The 24,486-nt window shown below is 41.3% G+C and overlaps 2 protein-coding genes across 3 annotated transcripts in view; one reads left to right on the top strand and one right to left on the bottom strand.

Annotated features, from left to right (window-relative positions):
* MAP3K15 (mitogen-activated protein kinase kinase kinase 15) overlaps window positions 1–17,640 on the top strand; it is a 102,239-nt gene extending 84,599 nt beyond the window's left edge. Inside the window, exons 23-29 of the mRNA XM_081327554.1 lie at window positions 7,777–7,962; window positions 9,070–9,175; window positions 15,335–15,542; window positions 16,488–16,600; window positions 16,743–16,834; window positions 16,905–16,981; window positions 17,064–17,640. Coding sequence (XP_081183680.1) covers window positions 7,777–7,962; window positions 9,070–9,175; window positions 15,335–15,542; window positions 16,488–16,600; window positions 16,743–16,834; window positions 16,905–16,981; window positions 17,064–17,142 — 861 coding nt within the window. The 3' untranslated portion in view covers window positions 17,143–17,640. The remainder of the gene's footprint in view (window positions 1–7,776; window positions 7,963–9,069; window positions 9,176–15,334; window positions 15,543–16,487; window positions 16,601–16,742; window positions 16,835–16,904; window positions 16,982–17,063) is intronic.
* A 109-nt stretch (window positions 17,641–17,749) lies between these two features.
* PDHA1 (pyruvate dehydrogenase E1 subunit alpha 1) overlaps window positions 17,750–24,486 on the bottom strand; it is a 31,955-nt gene continuing 25,218 nt past the window's right edge. For both annotated transcript variants that reach the window (XM_081327556.1, XM_081327555.1), the window contains 3 exons: window positions 23,734–23,801; window positions 22,275–22,383; window positions 17,750–18,193 (listed from right to left, as the gene is read on the bottom strand). In XM_081327556.1, the coding sequence (XP_081183682.1) occupies window positions 18,029–18,193; window positions 22,275–22,383; window positions 23,734–23,801 (342 nt within the window). In that variant the 3' untranslated portion in view covers window positions 17,750–18,028. The remainder of the gene's footprint in view (window positions 18,194–22,274; window positions 22,384–23,733; window positions 23,802–24,486) is intronic.

Below are 24,486 nucleotides of genomic sequence, written 5' to 3' on the forward strand. Positions count from 1 at the left end.
GAAATGAACTTTCTGACGAACAAAAAAAAAACGTGCAGTGACATTCCCCTTCTTTCGTCAGCAAAGTGAAGACTCAAGTAAGGCACATCTTCTCACGCAGATACTCATGCTGGGCTGTAGGAAGTGGTTTGTTCAGCATATCAGCAATTTGATCACGTGTAGGCACATACTGTAATGACACAAAACCTTGTTTCACCAGTTGCCTTATGTTTTGATATCGGATGTCAATGTGTCTGGACCTTGAACCTGTAAAACGTGTTTCAGAAATATAAACCACAGATTCATTATCTTCCATCACTGTGATTGGTCGAATCGGATGTGTCCAGATATCTGTGACTAAAGCATCAAACCAGGTTAAAGAATTGCATGCATCAGACACACAAGCATACTCAGCTTCTGTAGAGGAACAAGAAACAAGATTCTGTTTACGCACATGCCAGTAAACAGGACATCCATTTAAAAACATCATGTAACCTGATGTACTTTTCCGTGACTTCTTATCACTCGCCCAATCTGAATCTGCAAAACAACATAACTCTGCATAGTCAGTATGTGTGGGTTCCAACAACAACTTCATGTCTTTGGTGTGTTTTAGATACCTCAATAACTTTTTAACACATGTCCAATGAAACTGTTTTGCCTTGCCTACGTGTCGTGATAAAAGATTAACAATGCAATGTCGGGTCTAGTCCAACTACTAATATACAGCAGCGACCCAATGACTGAGCGATATAGTGTTTGATCTTCGAACTCAGGACTTGGTTCATGTGCCAAAATGTGAAAATCAGTTTGCATGGGTATACTCACAGGCTTAGCGTCCTCCATGTTACAGTGATGTAACAGTTGTTCAATCTTCTCTTCTTGTGTGAGACTAAACCCCTTCTGAGTCTTGGCAATTTGAACACCTAAATAAGTGTTAATACACCCTAAACACTTCAACGTGAAAAACTTTTGTAAAGCTTTAGCAAAAACCTCACTCATCTGCTTATTTGGACCAATATAAACAATATCATCGACATAAACAAGAGTTATCTCATACCTATTACCGGATCTTTTGGTAAACACGCATTCATCTGTTTCGGACTTAATAAAGCCCATTGAATTTAGTTTGTCAGAAAGACATAAGTACCACATTAAACCAGACTGTTTCAGACCATAAAGACTTTTGTGTAGAAACCAGGTATCCCCTTCTTGCTGTCGGAAACCTGGAGGACCTTTGACGTAGATGTCTTCATCAAGATCAGCGTGAAGATAAGCCGTTTCAACGTCGAACTGGAAAACTTCCAGGCCAAGGATAGTTGCAGTGGCTAAAGCAATTTTCACACTTTCAGTCCGCACTGTGGGTGAGTATGTATTTGTATAGTCCTCAGGATAACGTTGAGCGAAACCCTGGGCTACGAGTCTGGCCTTGTACAACGACTCACCATTCGGCTTCTTTTTGATCCTGTAGACCCATCGAGTACCAATAACTTTCTTGTTTGCTGGAGGGCTAGCAGGCGTAAACACTTGAAGTTTTTTTAGACTGTCCATTTCAGCCTGCATTGCCTCAAACCATTTATCTTGTTCTGATTCAGGAAGATGTTTGATCTGTGTGAACTTCTCAGGTGGAAGTGTAACATTACAAATCAAAGGTACAGGTGTTTTTGTTACTTGCCACGAATACCGTTTTGGAGGAATTCCCTTTGTGGACCTCTTGGAACGTCTCGGGCCAACCGTCCATTCTTCTTCCGTGTCGTCCTCGTCTTCATCGTCGCCAGCAGCAACATCAGCGGCTTGCGAAGACGGAACAGTAGGTTGAGAAGAACTCGTGGAAGGAACATTATCCTGTGAATCTTGATCATCAGGTTGTGTGGCATCAGCAACATCATCTCTAGGAAAATAAACTCCAGGATCGTTAGAATGAATCCTGGACCAGTCAGCATCTTCCTCAAAAGTAGCAGATTGTGAAACCACGATAACATGATGAGAGTCAATGTATTTGCTCCATTTTGAATTATCATCAATGCCCATAAATCTCATCCTTTTTGCTGCAGGACCCCCTTTCTTTCTTTGGGCTAAAGGAATATTGACCATAGCATAGGAACCAAAAATATGGAGATGTGAGAGATCAGGCTTGTGTCCATACAACATGAAATAAGGGGTCTGATTTATCACACTACTCCAAGTACGGTTGACGATATGGTTAGCATATTTGATAGCTTCACCCCAGTATGGAAGACCGAGGTTAGCATCTTCAAGGAGGCAACGCATCATGGTTTGCAAAACCCCATTTCTGCGTTCTGCCACCCCATTTTCAGCTGGCGTATAAGGAGCAGATGTCTGATGTACTATCCCATTCTCACGCATCCAGTCCTGGAAACGCTGAGACATGAATTCAGCACCGCGATCACTCTGGATTCTGGCAATGTTGACCTCGAATTGGGTATAGACAAGACTAGCAAAGTCTTTAAAGATCTGAAAGGTCTCAGATTTTTCTTTCATAGGATATACATATCCATATCTAGAATAATTATCAATGATTGTCAAGAAATATCTTTTACCACCAAGTGTTGGTGCAAAAGGACCAACTATGTCAGTGTGTACCAAATCAAAAATGCGTGTTGACAGGCGTGTAGCGCGTTTTGGAATTGCTGCTGCTTTGGATTTGGCTTTCTTGCAGACAGCACAGTCCAAAAACACCTTACACCCCTTTAGATCCAAACCTCTTGCGAACTCTGGCATCTTCTTCAGAACATCTGCTGCCGGCATCAAGCTCCCTGCGCCCTGTGCGTTCCCACAGAGAGGGCCTCCTCAGGGTGCCACCGATCAGAGAATGTCGATTGGTGGTCCCCAGGGGGAGATCCTTCTCTGTGGGCGCTCCGGAGCTGTGGAATCAGCTACCGGTAGAGCTCCGGATGGCGCCCGATCTTCGCTCCTTTCGTCGCGATCTCAAGACGTTTCTGTTTGTTCATGCCGGCCTAGCCTGATGGGGATTGGTGGGGTTTTTAGTCTTGTGTTTTAATTTTAACTTGGTGTTTTAGAACTTGATTCCAACTGTTTTAATATGGGCAATTATTTAATCTTGTTTTAACGTTTGTATTTAGTATTTTATTCTGCCCTGTGAACCGCCCTGAGTCCTCAGGGAGAAGGGCGGTATATAAATATTATTAAATTAAATTAAATTAAATTAAACACGGAAACTGGCATGACCCAATCTTCTGTGCCACTTATGGATACACCTGGAATGCAAAGGTTTACCTGTTAGTGAATTCTCAACATTAGCATTTTTAGTAGGAACCTCAGGCTTGCTGTGAGCAACCTGTGTCTTTTTTGTCTTTTTATCATTATTAGGAACCTTTGGAGTAGCAACAGGATCTCTCTCTGGGACGTCTCTCTCTGGGCCTGTGCTTTCCCTTTTTGGAGCTTGTATACTTGCCTGCTCTTGCTGCTTAGGCTTTGGTTTTAAGTAATAAACACCACCAATCAACATGGTTTCAGCAACAATATCTCCGTCTTTGACTATATAACTTGCTTTTTCAAGATGGTGGACCTGAAAATGAGAAAACCTAGACAAATGACTCTGACTAAGCAAATTACTACTGGCAGACGGAACATAGTAAACATTTGGAATGAGAGCATCAAGCTCTTCAATGTAGACAGTTCCTTTTCCCATGACCTGAACAGGATGATTGGAAAAAGAGTAAAGTTCACGAAGTTCAGGTTCAGGCTCGTGCATCTCTGTGTAAAGCTCTTTTCTGTAGGTAACATGTAATGCTGCTCCACTGTCCAAAGTCCAAAAAAGTCGTCTGTCGTACTCTGGTTGAGGCTGTGGATCGTTGGTCACAACCAATGTGGCAAGTGGAGCTTGTGGATCACGCCTGGAACCACGACCACGACCTTGTCGTCCGCCTCTACCTCTGCCTCCTCTGGAATCTGTTCCTCTGGGCTGGTATGTGACGGGCGCTGGAACTCGTTGGGGACAATCCCGGGTGGCATGTCCCACACGATTGCAGATGTAGCATCTTGGCATCCTTGGAACGTAGGTCCTTCCATGGAAGGCACGCCTCGCTGAAGCTCTTGATGCAGGTGGTTCCCTTAAATGTGGCGCAGCTTGCATAACTGCCTCTTCTTCGGCTAAGATCCTGCATACATGATCCACTGTGCGTTGAGCAATAGGCACTTGATTAATCTTGGAAATAGCATCTTTCCACTCATGATTCAAAGAATTGATGATAATGCTGATCATTTGAAAATCATCAATAGGATAGCCTTTTTCGCCCAGTTCTTTTCTAATACCTTTCATTGTAGTCAAATGTGCTCCAATATGTCCACCAGGTTTTAATCTGGAACCATGGAACTCAGACAAAAGCAAACATGTAGACTCAATTGATGTAGGCCGATAACATGTCTCTAACTGAGTCCAAATTTGTTGGGCAGTTGCATCTTGTGAAAACGTGAGCTGCAATTCAATGTCCATTGACATCAATAATGTTGTGCATGCTCTATTATCCAAGTCCCATATGTCAGGAGTCCATGGCTGGGCAGGAGGATTAAACACCATCATGTGACTACCTTCTCTGCGTAACAAAAGTCCAACCTCACTGACCCATGCCCTGTAATTCTGTCCTGACTTCTTTAATTTTGAATCACCAGCCAGTGGTACAATGGAAGGTGTTTGATGAGGAATATACAATTGAGGTACTGGCTGTGCAGGTTGTGCAATCCGACCATAACCTGCAGGGGGCACCAGTGGCGTCTGTGCCTGTGCCTGGACATGCGGCAGTTGCATTGAAGCTGCCGGTAGTCTTGGTGCTGGCTGTGACTGTCTTTGAGCTGCTATTCCACCCTGGCCAGCAGGAGGCGCTGGCGCTGGGGCTGGTGCATTAGCATAATCTGCAGATGACACTGGCCTTCGCATATAAGAACCCGGTGGCAATTGCATGTGGGTTAAATATGGCTGTGTTCTGCCAGGTAGAGGGGCTTGCATAGAAGCAATATTAACAGGAGAAGCAATAGTAACAGGAATCCTAGCACCATCAGGGACTGGAGCCTCAGATAACGGCAGAAATCTTGTATCTCTGAGCAAAGACTCCTCCATAGACAATTGCGAGAGTGAGAGCTCCAATTCATGTCTTAATGCAGCTTCACCAGTAGATGGTGCTATAACATTTGCTTCAGGCATCACTGTGGCTCTGTATGTCCTTTGGGACAGCCCATAATCATGTGACATAGGAGCCTCCGGTTCCCATTCGTCTTGCATGACACTCAATGATGGGCGTGACTTTGGCTTTGGGGAAGAAGGAGGCAATATGGCTTCTCCTTGTGGGTGTGGCAATATGGCCGGTTCATGCTCATAATTCCTCTCATATTGCTGAACCATTGACACATATTTCTTTGCCTGCTGCAAACGCCTTTCAAAAACCCCAATTTGTTCACAGTAGCCTTGCATAGCCCTATCTCGCATAGTTTGCTTGGGGCTTGAAGGAGCAGAAGGAATTTTCTTCGGCTGAACTTTAGGTTTCACTCCAAGCCTTTGAAATTCATCTTGAGCCCCTGGAGTGGGAACATTTCCAAAAACAGCTGCCAGGGAGCTTGGAAAAGTAGAAAAAGGAGTGACTGACCTTGCATCGTCGACAGGAGCAGGTGCGTCTTCTCCAAGGCATGTGGCCGAAGCTATCGGAGTTCTTAAAGTTGAAGGGAGCTGGCCCACAGAAAGACTCCTTTTTAGCCGTGGCTTCCTTCCTGACATGTTTCAGCAGTTAATCACCACTGCCTCACTAGCACTAACCAACTGATAACAGCCGCAGAAACATGCATCTCCAAAAACATAAATCAAACCATCCTCTGCTACCAAAATGTCAAGGTAAAAATCACCTTTGTAGAGGGCGAAGGACCGTGCTTCAGAGAATGCATGATGTGCATGCAGGAAGGCAAGAAAAACACGACGCATAATCTTACTAAATACCTTTTACTTACAAAAATATAAAAACTAAATATATATTATACAGAGCTAGCTCACTACATCCTAAACGTAACAGTCAGTAACAGCAAAGTGAAGAAAACAATACAGATAACAACTCAGAACTTTCTCTAGACATGCGCAATAAACAGACTGAAACCATAACATAGCTAGTCATATGGGATTCACTATGGTTACCAGATAAGTTATCACAACAGGTGCAGAGAGCAGGGGAAAATGTACAGTTAGAAATGAACTTTCTGACGAACAAAAAAAAAACGTGCAGTGACAGACACATCACATCAGCGCCTTTCCACCCGTCAACTAAAAGTTTGGCAGAACGAATGGTGAGGACAACCAAGGACGCATTGAGGCGCATCATCAGTGGAGATTGGCATCACCAGTTAGCTCAGTTTCTTTTGGCGCAACATATCACTCCATGCACAGCTATGGGCAACAGCCCTGCTGAGTTGTGTTGGGGACAGCGACTCATTACTAAGTTGGACAGACTACACCCAGACAGAGTGGCAGCTCAACAGGAGCAACCAGACACCACCAGAGAACTGCACATTGGTGAAAAGGTTTGGGCCCGGAACTATGGTCTAGGGCATACCTGGATTCAGGGGGTGGTAGTGGACAAAACGGGGCCTGTATCTTACATTGTAGAGGTGGAGGAGGGTCGCGAGGTGAGAAGACACATTGACCAGTTGAGGAAGAGACAACCCGAAAAGCCACAAAATGTGATTCCAGAGCAACATCTGGCTGGTAATCAGGACCCAGATGGTGTTCCAATTGATGACCCAGTCGCCCTTGCTGACCCGGGTGACCAGAATGCGGGGCAAACAGTGAAACGGTCAGCATGGATCCATAGGCCACCGGCGTATCTCAAGGACTATGTAAGGTCCTGCGGCTAGGGTTATTATGTGATAAATCAAGCTCCACTCTGCAGGTTTTTTCCCATTAGTTTATTGTTCCATTATTATTTGTTTCTTTTCTTTGTATGGGGGAAGGGGTGTTATGTATATATGTATATAGGGGATGTTTCACAGAGATAGCCACTGACACCACCAGGTGGCAGGGTGCCCTGTCAGGATTGGCAGGGCAGTCTTTGGTGGGAAATCCGGACAATGGGATTAGTTCCAAGTATACCTGGCTAGGTATATAAGTGGGGCAGTTGCCCCTTTGTTTGCCAAGTCTGTGCTTCATCAATAAAGAATGTTATGCTGAACCCTGCTGTCCTGCATTGTCCATTTTGGCCATGCGGTCCAGAGCCCACGATCTAACAAATGTCTCACTTAGCAACAGAAATGTTGGGCTCAATTGTGGTGTTAGTCAAGGACTACCTGTACTCCTTTCTCTTCCTATTTTCTGCACAACAAAACCCTGTGAGGTAATTTCAGCTGAGAGTGAAACTGATTCAGTCATCCAGCTGGCTTTCATGCCTGAGGACTAGAACTCACAATCTTCTGGTTTCTGGCATCTTAGTCATTACACCAAACTGGCTCTTACTGTTCTTCCATTTCCAATTACTCTTATATAATTATATAAGAAAATAAAATAAATGAAACAGGTAGCTTTCAGTTATACTATCAACATTCAATTTGGCAAACTGCTAAGCTTGTAAGCCGCCCTGAGTCTTCGGAGAAGGGCGGGATATAAATGGAATTAAAAAAAAACCAAAAAAAAACAAACCAGTAATTAAACCTCTTTTCAATTTATGATTCAGTAATGAGATTTAGAATAATTATGGCTTTGAGTTACTTTTTTACAATAGTAACATTTGTCGAACTCATCATTTCTGGCTTTAAAAAAATATTTTGCATATTCATATTTTTCAGAGTTCTGAAGAGTTGCATCTTTCGGTTGCTCACATTAAGCAGATAATTGGGATTTTAAGAGATTTCATACACTCTCCTGAACACAGAATTATGGCATCAACTATATCAAAGTTGAAAATGGATCTTGATTTTGACAGTCCTTCAATCAATCAGATTCAATTAGTATTGTTTGGATTTCAAGATGCAGTATGTTCAATCCTAGCTTAATATTTGGAATACAGGGAAGAGAAAACTTTTGTTATTGCAAACATTTATGTATTCTTAAGCACTTCAGCATAGCTGGTATATATTCTCCAGTAAGAGCAAATGAATACATTTCTCATGACTTAAAATTAAAGAATATTACACCAAGACCATAGCATTCTGAAGTACGGGCAGAAGACAAGCCTCCCTGATGCTCATTAGATACAAACATTTCATTGCAGATGATGATTAAAGTACATACAAAATCTTCCAGAACATTTTTATTTATAAAATCGCTGAAAATGAATTCTACTTTCTACTCTATGCAGATAAATTGTACAATATAAGATATTTGTGCATAGAACTAAGCAAATATCCCAGGTACTTTTACCTAGCAGTGTAGATACATTATTTCATCTGTAGCATTTTTCTTTGCCTACATCTGAGGTAGGCAACCTTGGCTCTTTTATGACTCGTGGACTTCAACTCCCCGAATTCCTGAGCCAGCCATGCTGAGGAGAAAGGGAGAGGTTTCCAAGCTGAGTCATGCTGGGTCAGGAATTCTGGAAGTTGAAGTCCACAAGTCATAAAAGAGCCAAGGTTACCTACCCCTGGCCTAGATGATAATATAGTTGCAGATAATAAAAATAAAACATTAAAATGACTAAGGAAATATCTGTTCTGAACGCTACAAACTGGCTTTTCTTTAAAAACAGTGACTATAATTTTATTCAGTTATTAAACAATCATTCTGTCAATCTATCCAGTTTTTGTCATGAAAATTAAGCTTTCCTTAAGCTAGGTCTTCAAACGATAATGACTGAAAATTCTGAATTGTAGTATCAAAACATTTAATTAGCACTAAATTAAGAAAGTCTGATAGTAAATAACCATAAATGTTATTCTTCAAATATAAACAGCTATCTTTTGCCAAGAAATGTAAAAATTGCAGTTCTTCATATTTATTGCATCTTGAGAAAGTGTCTTTTTCTGATATAAACTCAATTGCTAATAGGCGCTATTAATCCAAATTTCTTTATTGTAATGTTGCAGTTACCTGATTAGTAAGTTGGATAATAAATACACAATTTGTTTGCCTCTTTTTAACAGGTGAACAAAGTATTAAGGAATCATTTAATCAAACCTCATTGGATGTTTGCGATGGATAATATAATACGGCGTGCAGTTCAAGCAGCCATTACTATTCTTAGTCCTGGTAAGTGAAATTGCACAGTTAAATATGCTGTGTGTAGCCCTGTTAGTATGACATACTACAGAATGAGACACACCCAATATAACATAAAAGAACCACTAATGTCATTTGTGAAATTAATACAAAAACTGAAGGTTCCTGTCATCACAACATATTTTTCGGATACTCCTTGCAGTATCAATTTATATTTGAAATCCAAGAGATTGATACCTGAAAGTGACAATGCTTAGTTTTTTTTAAAAAAATATCTATATAATGGCATTAGATTTTTGTCCTGTATAAAAATCTTGGTCATAGATTATCATTAGATTTTTTGACATATTTTTAATGACAAATGTAGTAGAAATGTTTGTACACATAGGATGCAGAGCTTGGCCAGAAACCACACACACACACACAAACCATCCTTATTGGTGATATGTTTCTTCCTCAATCTCAATAAAAAAATACTAGGAAGGAAACAAAGACTATAACACATCCCCTCCAGCAACCAACACTCCAATAAGCAGGCACCAGATAAATGGACAAAATACAATAATCAAGGAGGAAACCATCTACCCATCAAAATAGGCAGGGGAAGATACTGTGTCAGACCTGCCCCAGCCTAATATCCTAGGGAAGTAAAACTCTCGACTCCATTTGGTTGAAGTGAATAGGTACCGTATATACTTGAGTATAAGCCGAATTTTTCAGCCCACTTTTTGGGCTGAAAAATTCCACTTCGGCTTATACTCCAGTCAACAAAAAAACTTACCGAGGACTTGTGCGTGGCCGAGGCTTTGGTGCTTCCGGGATCGCGCGCACCTCTCCCAAGCCACCGCCGTCCGAGACCTGCCGAAGTTTGCGGAGGTTTGGGGAGGTGCGCGCGCACCTCCCCAAACCTCCCCAAACGGCAGGTCTCCGTTCCTCCGCGCCCTGCCTGCCTGCTTCTTTCCGCAGCGGAAAGAAGCAGGCAGGCAGGGCGCGGAGGAACGGAGACCTGCCGACGTTTGGGGAGGTTTGGGCGCCTCCCCAAACCTCCCCAGGTCTCCGTTCCTCCGCGCAGACCTGCCGACGTTTGGGGAGGTTTGGGCGCCTCCCCAAACCTCCCCAAACGTCGGCAGGTCTCCGTTCCTCCTGCCGACGTTTGGGGAGGTTTGGGCACCTCCCCAAACCTCCCCAGGTCTCCGTTCCTCCGCGCAGACCTGCCGACGTTTGGGGAGGTTTGGGCGCCTCCCCAAACGTCGGCAGGTCTCCGTTCCTCCTGCCGACGTTTGGGGAGGTTTGGGCGCCTCCCCAAACCTCCCCAAACGTCAGCAGGAGGAACGGAGACCTGGGGAGGTTTGGGGAGGCGCCCAAACCTCCCCAAACGTCGGCAGGTCTGCGCGGAGGAACGGAGACCTGCAGACGTTTGGGGAGGTTTGGGGAGGTGCGCGCGCACCTCCCCAAACTTCGGCAGGTCTCCGGACGGCGGCGGCTTGGGAGAGGTGCGCGCGATCCTGGAAGCACCGAAGCCTCGGCCGCGCGCAAGTCCTCGGTAAGCTCCGGGCGGTCACTTGCTTCGCGTCTCCTGAGGGAAGGGGGGGCGACTGGAGCGGGCGTGTTTCCTCGCCTGCTGGGCGCCGCGATTTGCCCGGGGAACGCGCGGGCCCCGAATGGCAGCGTGGAGCGAGGAAGCGGACAGCCAGGGCTTCCCCGAGAGCCGCGGCCACACAGGGTATTCCTGTGTATTCAGGCTTGCAAAATGGCGGATCGAGCCTCTGCTGGCGGCAGAGGCTTGCAGAGCGCGGATCCAGCCTCCGCCGGCGGCGGAGGCTTGCAGAACGGCGGATCGGCTTATACTCGAGTCAACAACTTTTCCCAGTTTTTGGGGGTGAAATTGGGGGTCTCGGCTTATACTCGAGTCGGCTTATACTCAAGTATATACGGTACTTTTATTAAGAAATACTGAAGGCAGTAAAGTTAAGTGCTAATACAGAACTAAACCCCTGATACCTTTTAGCCTTCTCCCCATAGTATGTCTGTCTATAGCCAATCTGGCACCACCAAGATGTTTTAGGAAACGCTAAGGTGAAATTCCACTCTCAAGGTAAACAGTCTTGAAGATGCCAGCCTGCCAACACGAACTGGATTCCAAAGTGCTCTGTTCTTCCTCAGCTGTTAATTCCCCCCTCCCAATTTCCCATCATAAAGGTATATACAGCTTTATTGCCCATTTGCTTCCCCCTCTTCTTCCCGATGGATGGCAGAATGCTGGCAAGGTGCCAAGCTGAAGCTGATACATCTGACATGCTGCCCCCCCTTGACAAGGACATCAGTCCTGCAAAACATATGGAAAGACACAACAAGTAGATATATGGTTAGAGCAGGGAACTATTTTGGTTTATCAGGATATTGGTTATGGAAGCATTTAAGGAGTTTGGCTATTTTAATGTGCTTAAAATCAACCCATTCAGTCTCACGAGGGAGGAAAGTCTTTCCATGCAACTAAATATTGGACCTTTCCACTGTGTTTGTGAAAGTCTAGAATATCCTTAACCTCAAAATATTGTTCCCCCTCAATCATGAGATGTTTGGGTGGCCAAGGTGGTGTGGGACACAGATGGGATTCAGTTTCCGATTTTACTAGACTACAATGGAAAATCAGGTGAATGTGCCTAAGAGATTTTGGCAGTTGGAGTTCAACTGTAACCAGGTTGACAATTCTTTTGATGGGGAAAGGGTCAACGTAGTTTGGTCCCAGTTTTTTTGGAAGGTTGCCAGGACTACAGGTATTTTGTAGAGGTCTCCTATTTTGAAGTTTTTGGGTGTTGTCCGCTTTTTGTGTACATGTCTTTTTTATAAATCTGTTGCCTCCTCCAATGATTTTTAACCACTGGTCAGGAATTCTGTAGTTGGTCAATCCAGTGATAAAATGGGGAGGTGGTTAGGAACAGTTCAGGCATGGGCAGAAAGAACTGCCCAGTAGCTACCTTAAAAGGGGTAATCCCGGTGCTGCTATGTGTGGAGTTGTTATAAGCCACTTCAGCAAAAAGTTTAGTCCAGTTGTCCTGTTGGTAGTTTATATAATATCTCAGGTATTGTTCTAGCACCCCATTCTAGTGTTACATATACCCCATTCATTTCAGAATGATGGCTGAAACTAAGGGCGTGGGATGTCCCAAGAAGTTTTAGAAACGCTTGCCAGAATTTTGAAGTAAATTGCACCCTGTGGTCGGAAATTATTTTTTGCAGAGTGCCGTGCAGCCTGTCGACATGGTGGGTGAACAACTTAGCCAAGGTGCAGGCAGAAGGATTTTTTTTGATAGGGCACAAAATGCATTTGTTTAAAGAACAAAACAGTATTTCCCGAGCTTTCCAGTAGCTCTATTATAAAGTCCATAGAAATTTCCTTCTTAGTGCTGTTATATTGAAGCATCTTGGATAGTGCATCAACTAAGAAATTTTTCCCCCTGGGAGGTAGCAAAGAGTGAGATTAAAATACTGAGCCCACTGAACTTACCTGGGTGATAATCTCTGGGGTGTTTTTAGGGATTCTAAGTTTTCATAATCAGTCCACACCTTGAAAGGGGTCTTGTTCCCCTCCAGGAAATGCCTCCACTTTAAGAGTGCCCATGCACTGCATAAGCCTCCTTCTCCCAAATCACCCATCACCACTCAGTATCAGTTTCCTGGAGGTGTACACACATGGTTGTAGGGCACCCTGGCTATTCCTTTGTAAAAGAATAGCTCCTATGACCATATCGCTAGCGTCCACCTGAATAATAAACAGGGCATTAGGGTCTGGATGGTTCAGTAGCAAACAATCATTTGAGTCTTTCAAATACTGCCTGGCATTCCATTGTCCATTACAATGGTTGGCTTGGTTTGGTTTCCTCTCCCCTTTTGTCTTCAGCAAGTTGGTTATGGGGAGGGCGGTCTGGGCAAATGATGGAATAAATTGGCACTAAAACTTTGCATACCCCCAAAAGCTTTGCAGTTGCTTTCTTTTCGGAGTGGAACATACTCTTAACACCACCACTAACTTTCTCAGGGTCCATCTCTGTCCTCTTGTGGGAGATGAGATAGCCCAAGCAGTCAATTTTACTCTGGTGGAACTTGCATTTCAAAAGTTTAGCATAGAGTTGAGCAGCCCTGAGTTTTTAAAGACCACTCTAAACAGTTTCACATGCTCGGTCATAGTCTCAGTATAAATCAGTTTGTCACCAGGTAGACCAACATGTTCTTGTAAAGGTGCTCATGCAGCACCTCATTTATCAGATACACGAAGACAGTGGGGCCCCTTATAGTCCAAAGGGGAGGATCCTGAATTGAAAATACCTTAAGGAGCAGTTAAACATGGTTTTCTATTTGTCTCCCTCTTTGATCCAAACTCAGTAATAGGCTTCTGGAAAATCCAACTTAGTAAAGATCTTCCCTTTGGCCAAATGGGCTAACATGTCTTTTCTTAGGAGCAATGGGTAGATGTTTTTCACACACACACAGCGTTTAGCCCCCCTTCTGATGCCCAGGGACCACCTAGGTCTCGGTGGATCACCGCAGCTCTCTCTGTGTGTCTTGTCCATTTGGTGAGATCCAGCCCAGAAGGAGCCTGGACAAAGTCTCTCCCCAGCATTCAATCACCTTGTCGCTTCCTTGAGCCGACATAGCATGCACGGTCCCTATGGTAGAGGTGGTGTTCTCTCCGGGTTGACCACAATTACAGATCCATTAATATCACACCTGCCCCAATCTGATCTCCTAAGGAAGTAAAACTATCAACTCCATTTGGTTGAAGTGAAAATGTATTTTTACTACGAGATGCTGAATGCAGTAAAGTCAAGCGGAATCTAAAATTCCTGCATGCCAATAGAACTAAACTCATATTCCCTTTATTTTATTTATTTATTTATTTTATTTTAATTCCATTTATATCCCGCCCTTCTCTGAGGGCGGCTTACAAGCTTAGCAGTAGCCTTCATTCTATGTATATGCCTGCTTATTAGGGCTTTCACACACCCCCAAGCGGCATTATTACAAAGTCAGCTTAATTGCCCCCAACAATCTGGGTCCTCATTTTACCTACCTCGGAAGGATGGAAGGCTGAGTCAACCTTGAGCCTGGTGGGATGCGAACCTGCACTAATTGCAGGCAGCTGGTGTTACTTAAGGAGGCATTAGCCCACTGCTCCACCAAGGCTCCTTTAGCCCTCCCCCTTAGTCCAACCAGGTGTAGACAATGTGGCACCACCAAGATGTTTTGAGAAACACTGAGGTATTTGGGCTGGTAAAATTCCATTCTTAGGGTAAAAGGCCTTGATGCCAGTGCGCCAACATGAACTGGATTCCAAAGCGCTCTGTTCTTCCCCAGCAGTCAATTCCACTCTCCAATTTCCCATCATAAATGTATACAGCTTTATTGTCATTTGTTTCTCCCTCTCCACCCAGATTGATGGCAGAATGTCAGCAAGGTACCAAGCTGAAGCTGGTGGATCTGACATACTGTATATAAATGGGTAGCAAAGACCACGCACAAAGTTCACACTGACAATGTTACCTAGTTGGATAAAGGTAAAGGTAAAGGTTCCCCCGCACATGCGTGCTAGTCGTTTCCGACTCTAGGGGCCGGTGCTCATCTCCGTTTCAAAGCCGAAGAGCCAGCGCTTGTCCGAGGACGTCTCCGTGGTCATGTGGCCGGCATGACTAGACGCCAAAGGCGCACGGAACGCTGTTACCTTCCCACCGGAGTGGTCCCTATTTTTCTACTTGCATTTTTACGTGCTTTCGAACTGCTAGGTTGGCAGAAGCTGGGACGAGTAACAGGCGCTCACTCTGTTACGCGGCACTCGGGATTCGACCCGCCAAACTGCCGACCTTCTGATCGACAAGCTCAGCGTCCTAACCCACTGAGCCACCGCGTCCCTTACACCTAGTTGGATAGACATTCTGCAAACAAAAACCAAGCTCACAGAGAATTTTAGTCATATGCTGTTATGTATATTCTCTTCTAAAAATGGCATACAATTATGAAATACCAGGGGACCAAGTTATTAAATGAGATCAGAATCATGGGGCATATTTATTCTGGAATTGCTAAACATGAAATATTTTTCAGTGGTCATTATTTAGAAATGGGAGTTTTTATAGGTTCATATTATAAGAAAAGGAGAAGCAAAAAATTAGTACAATTCTGCTTTATACACAGAGCTCCGAACTCATTTTGAACCAGCATCAGAAACTGAAGGAGTAGATAAAGAGGCAGCTGAAATTGAGGAAGATTACCAGCCAGCTGAACAAGGAAGACTAGAGGAATCAGTTACTGCTGGAGGGCGCACACTCACTTCTTTTCAAGCCCTAGACACTAAACAGAAACTTAGCTTGCAGTTAAATAAATTAAAACAGCAAACAAACAGGTAAAGAACTCTGGACAATATTTGCATTAAAAACATTCAAACTTAGTGATTTAGTGATCTTTATGATAATCTACATATTGCATACATTTCTTTAGCAATAGTTCAACCAATTAAAGACTGTAACATTGTAATTTTTTATTTATCTTGCAAGGACAATCAGTTTCTCTGCTGGAAGTCCGATAGGAAGACAAAAGGGATATCCACACTCATTCTTATACTCTGGGTCACCAAATCTAGTGTACAGTCCAATAAAGAATCCAGAAGAAACTTATTTTTATATATACTGCCTTAATTATTTTTACAAAGAACTTAAGGAAGCAAACATATCTAACACTTTTCTCTTATTTTTATCCTGACAACAACCCTGTGAGATGGGTTCGGCTGAAAGAGAGTAACTAGCCCAAAGATATCCAGCTGGCTTTCAAAGGCTAAAACAGGACTTGAAGTCACGATTTGCTTTCCAGCCTGATGATGCCTCAATCACTAGACCAGACTGACTCTCTGCATTTTTTTATATCTGCAATATCAGAAATAATCCCCAAAAGAAAAAAATGTTTTCTGCTCCAGAAAATCAAAATACGTTTGTGTAGGATACTATATTATTAAATTTATATTTAAGAATGAGCAAATTAAGAGTATCCTACACCTTTAGCTTCCATACACAAACCTAGTTTTAAATACCAGTATATGAACAGTTTATTAATTTCATACCCGACTCTTTTGCATGTTATGAGGGTTCTGTACAATTGATGGCCTGAATGCATCAACTTTATTGAATGTAGTTCATCTGGTTGAAAATCATAATTTGGCAAAATCGTATTTTTGTATATGGAAAAAAGAAAAAGTGTAACAATAAACACATTTTAAACTAGGTTGTCCATGTGAATAAATACAGTTTTTAAATTAGATTGTGTTTTACATCAAGTACAATTTTTTATATAATAGGTTACTGGAAAACCTAATACAGAGGGAAAGGGAATACCAGACTCTCCTTCAGCAAACATTACAGCAAAAAGTTCATGATTTGCAACTTCTTCAGCTCCAGTTAAAAACTACTGGTAAGTGGGCAAATGAAATTTTCTACTCATTTTAAGTGTAGTAACCAGATTATATGAAGTAATACCTATTTATACCTAAGGCCTATTCTAGAAGCAAACATCAGGACAATATGTTTAGTTAATATACTTTGAATTGTTGCAGAAATTCAACCGTCATCTCTTCAGCACAACGTTGACGAAGAACTTATCAATTGGTTAAAACAACAAAGAGCTGATTCAGATGCAATTGATAGGGTAAGACTAAATAGGCAAGATGTTAAATGCTGTTGTTTACTGTTCTCTAAACACAAATTATTTCTTTCAGTTTGTTCAAGAGGACTATACACTCAGCGATGTTCTAAACAGTATTACAAAGAAGGATTTGCAACTGCTCAGACTCCGGTAAGAACAGTATTGCATAATTTTAGAAATACTGCTTTCCAGTTAGACCAAACTTAAGATGATATTTTATTTTCTCATATAGGGGCGGACTTGTCTGTCGCATCTGGAATGCAGTATTAAAACACAGAAAGCAAAATACAGTCTTGGGAATGGAGGTTTAGCATTTCACTTTTGCCAAATGCTAATGGACTGAAAGAAAAAGTATACATTCCAAATACATTTTATACGCTGATTACCTTGCATATTTTGCACAAACATTAAAATTTACTAACATTTTTAAGTATTAAATAATGACTAGAGTCTATTATAAATGGTGTGTGTGTGTGTATAGTGTGTGTATAATTTTCTTTTGCAAGTTAGCCACATTTAACAATCTACCCAATTTTAGAAATGTACAGTAACTTAGAAAATGCTTATTTTAAGCATAGCTACATGTACAATTTATCTTATGAAATGCAGTTGCTCATATGTAAAATGTAAATCTTTTCTAATATACCTGCTGCTTTTTAAAAATATGTTTTTGGGAGTTGTACAACATACAGTATTAGGTTTTGTGTAATTTTGTAAGAGCAAGATAACCCCCAAAGTATTTCCACACAGAATTCTAAAAAAAAAATTAGGTTGAATATATTATTTATATTAAACATATCAATATATTTTGAGTATATTCAAAATATTAAGTTTGAAAGCAAATACAATGAATGAAACAATGAAAAATAATGAAGGGAAGAAGGAGATTTATATAAAAGAAAATATATGCTTGGAAAATCTTGATGAACCGTTTTTATTAATGTAAATAATGCCATTTTAGCGGAGTAATTTTCATCATACAGCAAAACAGAACAGACTGAAGTTTAAAAAATCTTTTTTTAATTTACTTCTTGCACAACTTTCTTCCAAAATTCTATATTTCTCATTTCCCCACCCTCTCTAAAACTTACTTTATGACCAAAATCTTAGCTGGCTTTTATCACTTAGAACAGATGTAACAGTTAAACTCCAATATAATATCTTATCAGTTTAACTGGCTGCTGAATCAGAATTCTCTTAGCCAATAGATTTGTACCTAGTCCACTGATTTGGACCACGCACTTCAAAGGGTGGCTCTTTATAATAGATAAAATTGCCTAATTCTTCCAGAGGTGGTTCTGGATCAGTGGTGGCAAACTGTGCTGCTTCCTCAATCTGTTTTCTTACTTCCACATCAATCTCCTATACCAGAAACAATAAAATATTAATAGGCAAAAGAAGAAAGCCTTCAAAAATACAAAGTAAAGTGCTTTAAACTTACATTGCTAACACACAGCTTGTTATTGCAATAAATAATCAGGATCAAAATCCTGTAAGTCTAATATAAGTCCAGATACTGCAAGCTACAAAAATTCTAATCATGATCAGTCTTAAAAAAGTAGTCCTCATATCAGATACACACATGTGGCATTTTCAAATTTGAATACCTACTTATGTATTATTTAATTATAATATTGTTGAAGTAGTTTCTGTCTCTAGCTACAAAAATTATCTCCTAAAGTTTTGGACTTTAATTTCTATCCATTTGACCAAAGTTTTGGGAAGGGCAGCAAGATTCAAGACAGCAGATTATACCACTGCAGGACCATCTTTAGCCAAAAGGAAGATGAACTAAATTTAAAGTGTAAATACAAAAATTTGTACCTTGTCAACTATGATTGCTAGTTAAAAAGAATTCTGAAGGTATTTTTCTAATAAATGTGATTATGACACTAATATGTCAAATATGAATCTAGATAGACAAATTCAAAATGACATATTAAGACTCACATTTTTAATAATTATAAAAAAACATACTCTATTTTGGGGACTCCAAAAGTATAAGTCTCTTTTTGCTTTCTGTGTATGAAAATGTGCTATACCTAGTTGGGGATGAATCTCTGTAAATTACGATGGAAACTAGAAAGTAGGCCTTTGAGTTAGGTTTCACACACCCCCCCATCTCTTTACAAAAAGGTAAGTAGAATTATTTGTGATGGAGTACAAAGGTAAGGATACATATATGTGCTTATTGTGTCCCATTAGATTATAAAAAATAGTTGGAAGATAACATTTAGGATTCCATTTTTAATCTCCTTTTCAGTACAGGAATCCAAACTAAGGCATCCTAGGCAGATGGCTATCTCAACAATCAGCAGTTTTCACTTCTGGGCAAATATACTTGTACAGTCACGGTACTACCATCATGTTTATTGTTCCCAATGAAATCTAAAGGAGAGTCTTCATTGCCCGATGATCCTGATTTTGCAGACTCTTCATTCATGAGAAGAGATAGATCTCACTATAGTCTATGCATTGAGTATGAAGGAGGACAGGGCTGGCCTATTTGACTTTCTGTCCTCAAGCCATAATTGTGGCTTTTTCCCACTTCATTTTAGTCACCTTGCAGCTGCAGCTCATTCCATTTTTTTCACCACATTCTTAATTACACTACTGCTAGTTAATATCAGATGATACAGGTAGTCATGGCTTACTGGTAATTGGAACTGGAACTCTGTCAGTAAGCAACATAATGTATTTTTTTTATTTTAATTCCATTTATATCCCGCCCTTCTCCGAAGACTCAGGGCGGCTTACAAGCTTAGCAGTAGCCTTCATTCTATGTATATGCCTGCTTATTAGGGCTTTCACACACACCCCCAAGTGGCATTATTACAGTCAGCTTAATTGCCCCCAACAATCTGGGTCCTCATTTTACCTACCTCGGAAGGATGGAAGGCTGAGTCAACCTTGAGCCTGGTGGGATGCGAACCTGCACTAATGCCACATGACCACTCTTATCTTACAATAGCAATTCTGGCAGTCCCAATTGCTGTCATTAGGCAAATCCCATGCAGACACAATGCTCCAGTCACATGATCACCACTTGTGACCTACCAGCTTCCCCACTGTCTTTGCTTGTCAAAAGGTGGTAGTGAAAGACACATATGGCAATCACATGACCACAGGACACTAAAGGTAAAGGTAAAGGTTCCCCCGCACATGCGTGCTAGTCATTTCCGACTCTAGGGGCCAGTGCTCATCTCCGTTTCAAAGCTGAAGAGCCAGCATTTGTCTGAGGACATCTCCGTGGTCATGTGGCCGGCATGACTAGACGCCAAAGGTGCACGGAATGCTGTTACCTTCCCACCGTAGTGGTTCCTATTTTTCTACTTGCATTTTTACGTGCTTTTGAACTGCTAGGTGGGCAGAAGCTGGGACGAGTAACAGGCACTCACTCTGCTACGCGGCACGGGATTTGACCCACCAAACTGTCGACCTTCTGATCGACAAGCTCAGCGTCCTAACCCACTGAGCCACTGTGTCCCTCACAGGACACTACAAGGTTATAATTGTGACTGACTGCCAAGTGCCTAAATCATGATCATGTGACTGCCATAAGTAGCCCTTGTTCAATGCCATTGTAATTTGCTAATTGTTGTTTAAGCAGAATAGAGCTAGAAGGGACCTTGGAGGTATTCTAGTCCAGGGCTTTTCAACCAGTGTATGGGTACCACCTGTGTTATATTGGCATCTGGCAGGTGGTACGCGAGCATCCTAGAAAAGTGGTAGTGGGGGAGGGGAATGAGCTCAACCGGTGGCAGCGCAGCACAAGCCTGAGCGAGAGATGGCTGGAGCTGCAGAGCTGTCAGGGCTCAGCGGAAGCGCCAGGATCTGCACCAGGCTCCAGCTGGAGCACGGCGCTGATCCTGGCGCTTCTGCTGAACCCAGAAGAAGCGCCGATCAGCTGGAACGTTGCAGCATGTCCAGATGCTTGGCAACTGATTCATATTTATGAGGGTCACAGTGTCCCAGGGTCACGTGAAGTGACCAAAACCTGCTGCAACCACCCAGCAAACGGGGAATAAAAACCAACCACCCCACCTCACCCCTGCTCCCAATCCTCAACAGAAATGCTCACAACAATGAAAACCTCAGACAGGAGGAAGAACGCCGCCGGACAGGCAGGCGTCTTGCTCGGCTGTGGCTTGCGGGGCACTTTTTTCAGAGCCACTGTAACTTTGAACAGTCACTAAGTGAACTGTTGTAAGTCAAGGACTACCTGTACTTCATCACTTTTTTCCTTTTTTTGGTCATCAAGTTTTTGACACCTTGCTAGGCAACTGATGGTACTCGGATGTTGCCATATCCTAAAAGTGGTACAATGGGTGAAAAGGTTGAAAATCCCTGTTCAACCTCCTGCTCAAGTAGGAGACCCTATATCATTTCAGACAGGTAGCTGTCCAGTCTTTTCTTAAAAACCTCCAGTGATGAAGCACCCACAATTTCTGAAGGTAAGCTGTTCCACTGGTAAATTGTCTTCAGTGTTAGGAAGTTTCTCCTTAATTCCAGGTTGCTTCTCTCCTTGATTCGTTTCCATCCATTTTTTTCTTGTCTTGCCCTTTGGTGCTTTGGAAAATAAGTTGACCCCCTCTTCTTTGTGGCAGCCCTTCTAGTACTGGAATACTGCTGTCATGTCACCCCTAGACCTTCTTTTCACTAGACTGGCCATACCCAATTCCTGCAACCATTATGTTTTTGTCTCCAGGCCCTTAATCATCTTAGTTGCTCTTCTTTGTACTTTTCACAAAGTCTCATCTTTTTTGTAATGTGGTAACCAAAACTGGATGCAATATTCCAGGTGTGGTCTTACTAAGGATTTATAAAGCAGTACTAATGCTTCACATGAACCTATGCCTATTTATACAACCAAGGATTGTATTAGCTTTTTTTGGCTGCTGCTTCACACAGCTGCCTCATGTTTTAAGTGATCATCCGCTAGGACTCCAAGGTCCCTCTCACAGCTATTTTTGAGCCAGGTGTAGACTAATCTGTACTTACACATTTGGTTGTTCCTGCCCAGGTGTAAAACCTTGCTTTTCTCCACATTAAATTTCATTTTGTTCGATAGGGCCCATTGTTCAAGTCAGTCAAGATCTTTTTGGATTCTGAGCTTGTCTTCTTGGATGTTGGCTATTCCTGCCAGCTTAGTGTCATTCGCAAATTTGTGTTCTTTCATCTAAGTAATTTACGAAGATATTGAAGAGTACTGAGGCTAATGTAGAACTTTGGGGTACTCCACTGCTTACTTCCCTCCATATACAGTACCATTAAGGACTACTTGTTGAGTATGGTTATTTTAGTAAAGTACTTAATTACATCTTTGATTTGAACAAGTAGATATTAAATGAGGACTATTTGTACCTCCAATTCATCACTAATTATTCAGAGAAAAAGTTTTTTCTATCTACTTTTCATAACCTGTGAAAAGAAAAAATATTACCTTGAGCTCCTCCACATTAGCTAAGTTGTTATTCACCATTCTGTCCTTCAAGAGAGTAATAGGGTCACTTTTGCTTCTTACTTCTTGAATTTCTTCTCTTGTTCGGTAACTGTAAAAAAGCCAATTACACTAGTAAACTGTATGAAAAACAGTTTCTCCCAATAACTTGATAATAATATAATGAAGATCATGACATTTATGGCATTTATATAGCAAATGGTATAAGATATTCAAGGCTTTGTTCTTCAGGGGCAGGAATATAATTTAAGGTAAAATAAGAATATAGCCAAACAGCAGGAAAAAGACTCCTCTTACATTTAAAATTCTTTGTCTTTCATTAATCTAACAAAAACAAATTAAGGTAAATTAAGAGATGTATTCAGGATTGGAAGTCAATGCTATCAATTATAAAACAAAGTCTTGATTAAATGCTATCAATTATAAAACAAAGTCTTGATTAAAAATGTTGATGTGAAATGAGAAAAGTCTACATGCAGATTTACTTTTTTGTACGTGTGGTACTGCTTATTAAACTTTTGTAATATATTATGTATTATTTGTTTCTGCTATGAGTCTTCAAATTGTAAAAACAATAAAAGTATTTGAAAAATTAATCCAATGCAAGACATGCAGACTGGGAGTTTATTGTTAAAGAACAGTCCTAAATCTGGTTGAGCTTGGCCATTTACAAAATCTATTATAAAATGATAGACAAAACTTTCAGAATTTAAGGGAGAAAAACAGGGAAGAAACTGAAATATGACCAGGCGTGCATGTACACCAAGTCATCTAAGTTTCTCATGTAGAAGATAGTGTGCAAACTGCACCTTACAGTTGTTTTCATTGGATTATGGTTTGCTTAAGCCATGTCTAAATCATATTTTGCTTTGACTATTTTGATCAACAGGAAAGCGAACAAACCACGCCATACATAATGTGCCAATATAATGGGTCAATAATGTTTATTGAGGTAGGGATGGGTAAGAAATATATTACTATCTAATTTAATAATTAATTTTTAATTTAGTAATTACTTCTCAGTAATGCAACCATCTCTGCAGGCATCCTAGACAAAATAGGAGAACTATTAAAACATACTCCTATTTTGCCCAGGCAAGCCTGCGGCTGGCTTAAACAGGCCAAGCAGGACCCAAAGCCTAGTGTGTATTTTGACAACACTCCTGCCTTGCCCTCACAAGCTTTTATCATGTGATCCCTGCAAAGTAGGAAGAGGATACAACTCATAGTGTGAAAATCTCTATTTTAAGTTCCTTGTTTTAAGAAAATGATTTGATTAAAAATATGTAAGATTATGTAGTAGAAGAGATTGGTAGTCTTGGCCAAATTTCCATGCCTCTAATTTGTAAACTATTTGCATTTTCTGCTTTTCCTTCAAGTACACTCCAGGATAATGTAATTTTCCCCACCACTAATATGGAACAGTAGAGAATTACTTTACCTGATTCCAGGGTCACTCATACTATGCCCATGATAACGATATGTTTGTAGTTCCATCACAACAGGGCCCTGTTAAAATGGAAGTCTTTAATACCTTTGAAAATAATGCCTTGATTTTGCTAATAACTAAATGCAGACAGGCATGCCAGTTTAAGACAATCATTTAGACCAGTAGCTCTCAACTTTTTGCATCTTAAATTGCTCCGTTAAAAAACACAGGTCTGAGCAAGACAGCAACAAAAATATTACAAAATTTCCCTAAAACATTTATATGTTTAAAGTATTTTGTTATATTCAATGTTTAGATTAATGCTTAGATTTAAATAAAATTTCAGGAACTTACACTTGGTTCCAATAAATCTACTATATCCCATTTTTAGTATCCATAGCTCATATTTATATAATTTGTCTGTAAGAGTTATAATGCAACTTCTCTTGAGAGTTGGCTAAAATTGTGCTAAATTGTTGATTGTGGTTCTTATTCCTATTTTCTGAATGCTTTGAAAACTCTGAAAAGAAACCGCTCAAACCTCATTTAACAGAGAAGGGCAGATACCTACAAGTACGCCTTGACTTATGACCATTCATTTAACAATTATTTTAAGTTATGGTATTGAAAACAGCGACTAATGGTCAGTCCTCACACTTACACCCATCACAAGTGTTGCCACAGCCACATGATTAGTATTTGGGTGCTTGGCAACCGGCATCTATTTATGATAATTGCAGCCTCCTGTGGTCACGGGCCCTTCTG

This window comes from Vipera berus, assembly GCF_964194415.1.
Source record: "Vipera berus genome assembly, chromosome: 4".
NCBI lineage: Eukaryota > Metazoa > Chordata > Lepidosauria > Squamata > Viperidae > Vipera > Vipera berus.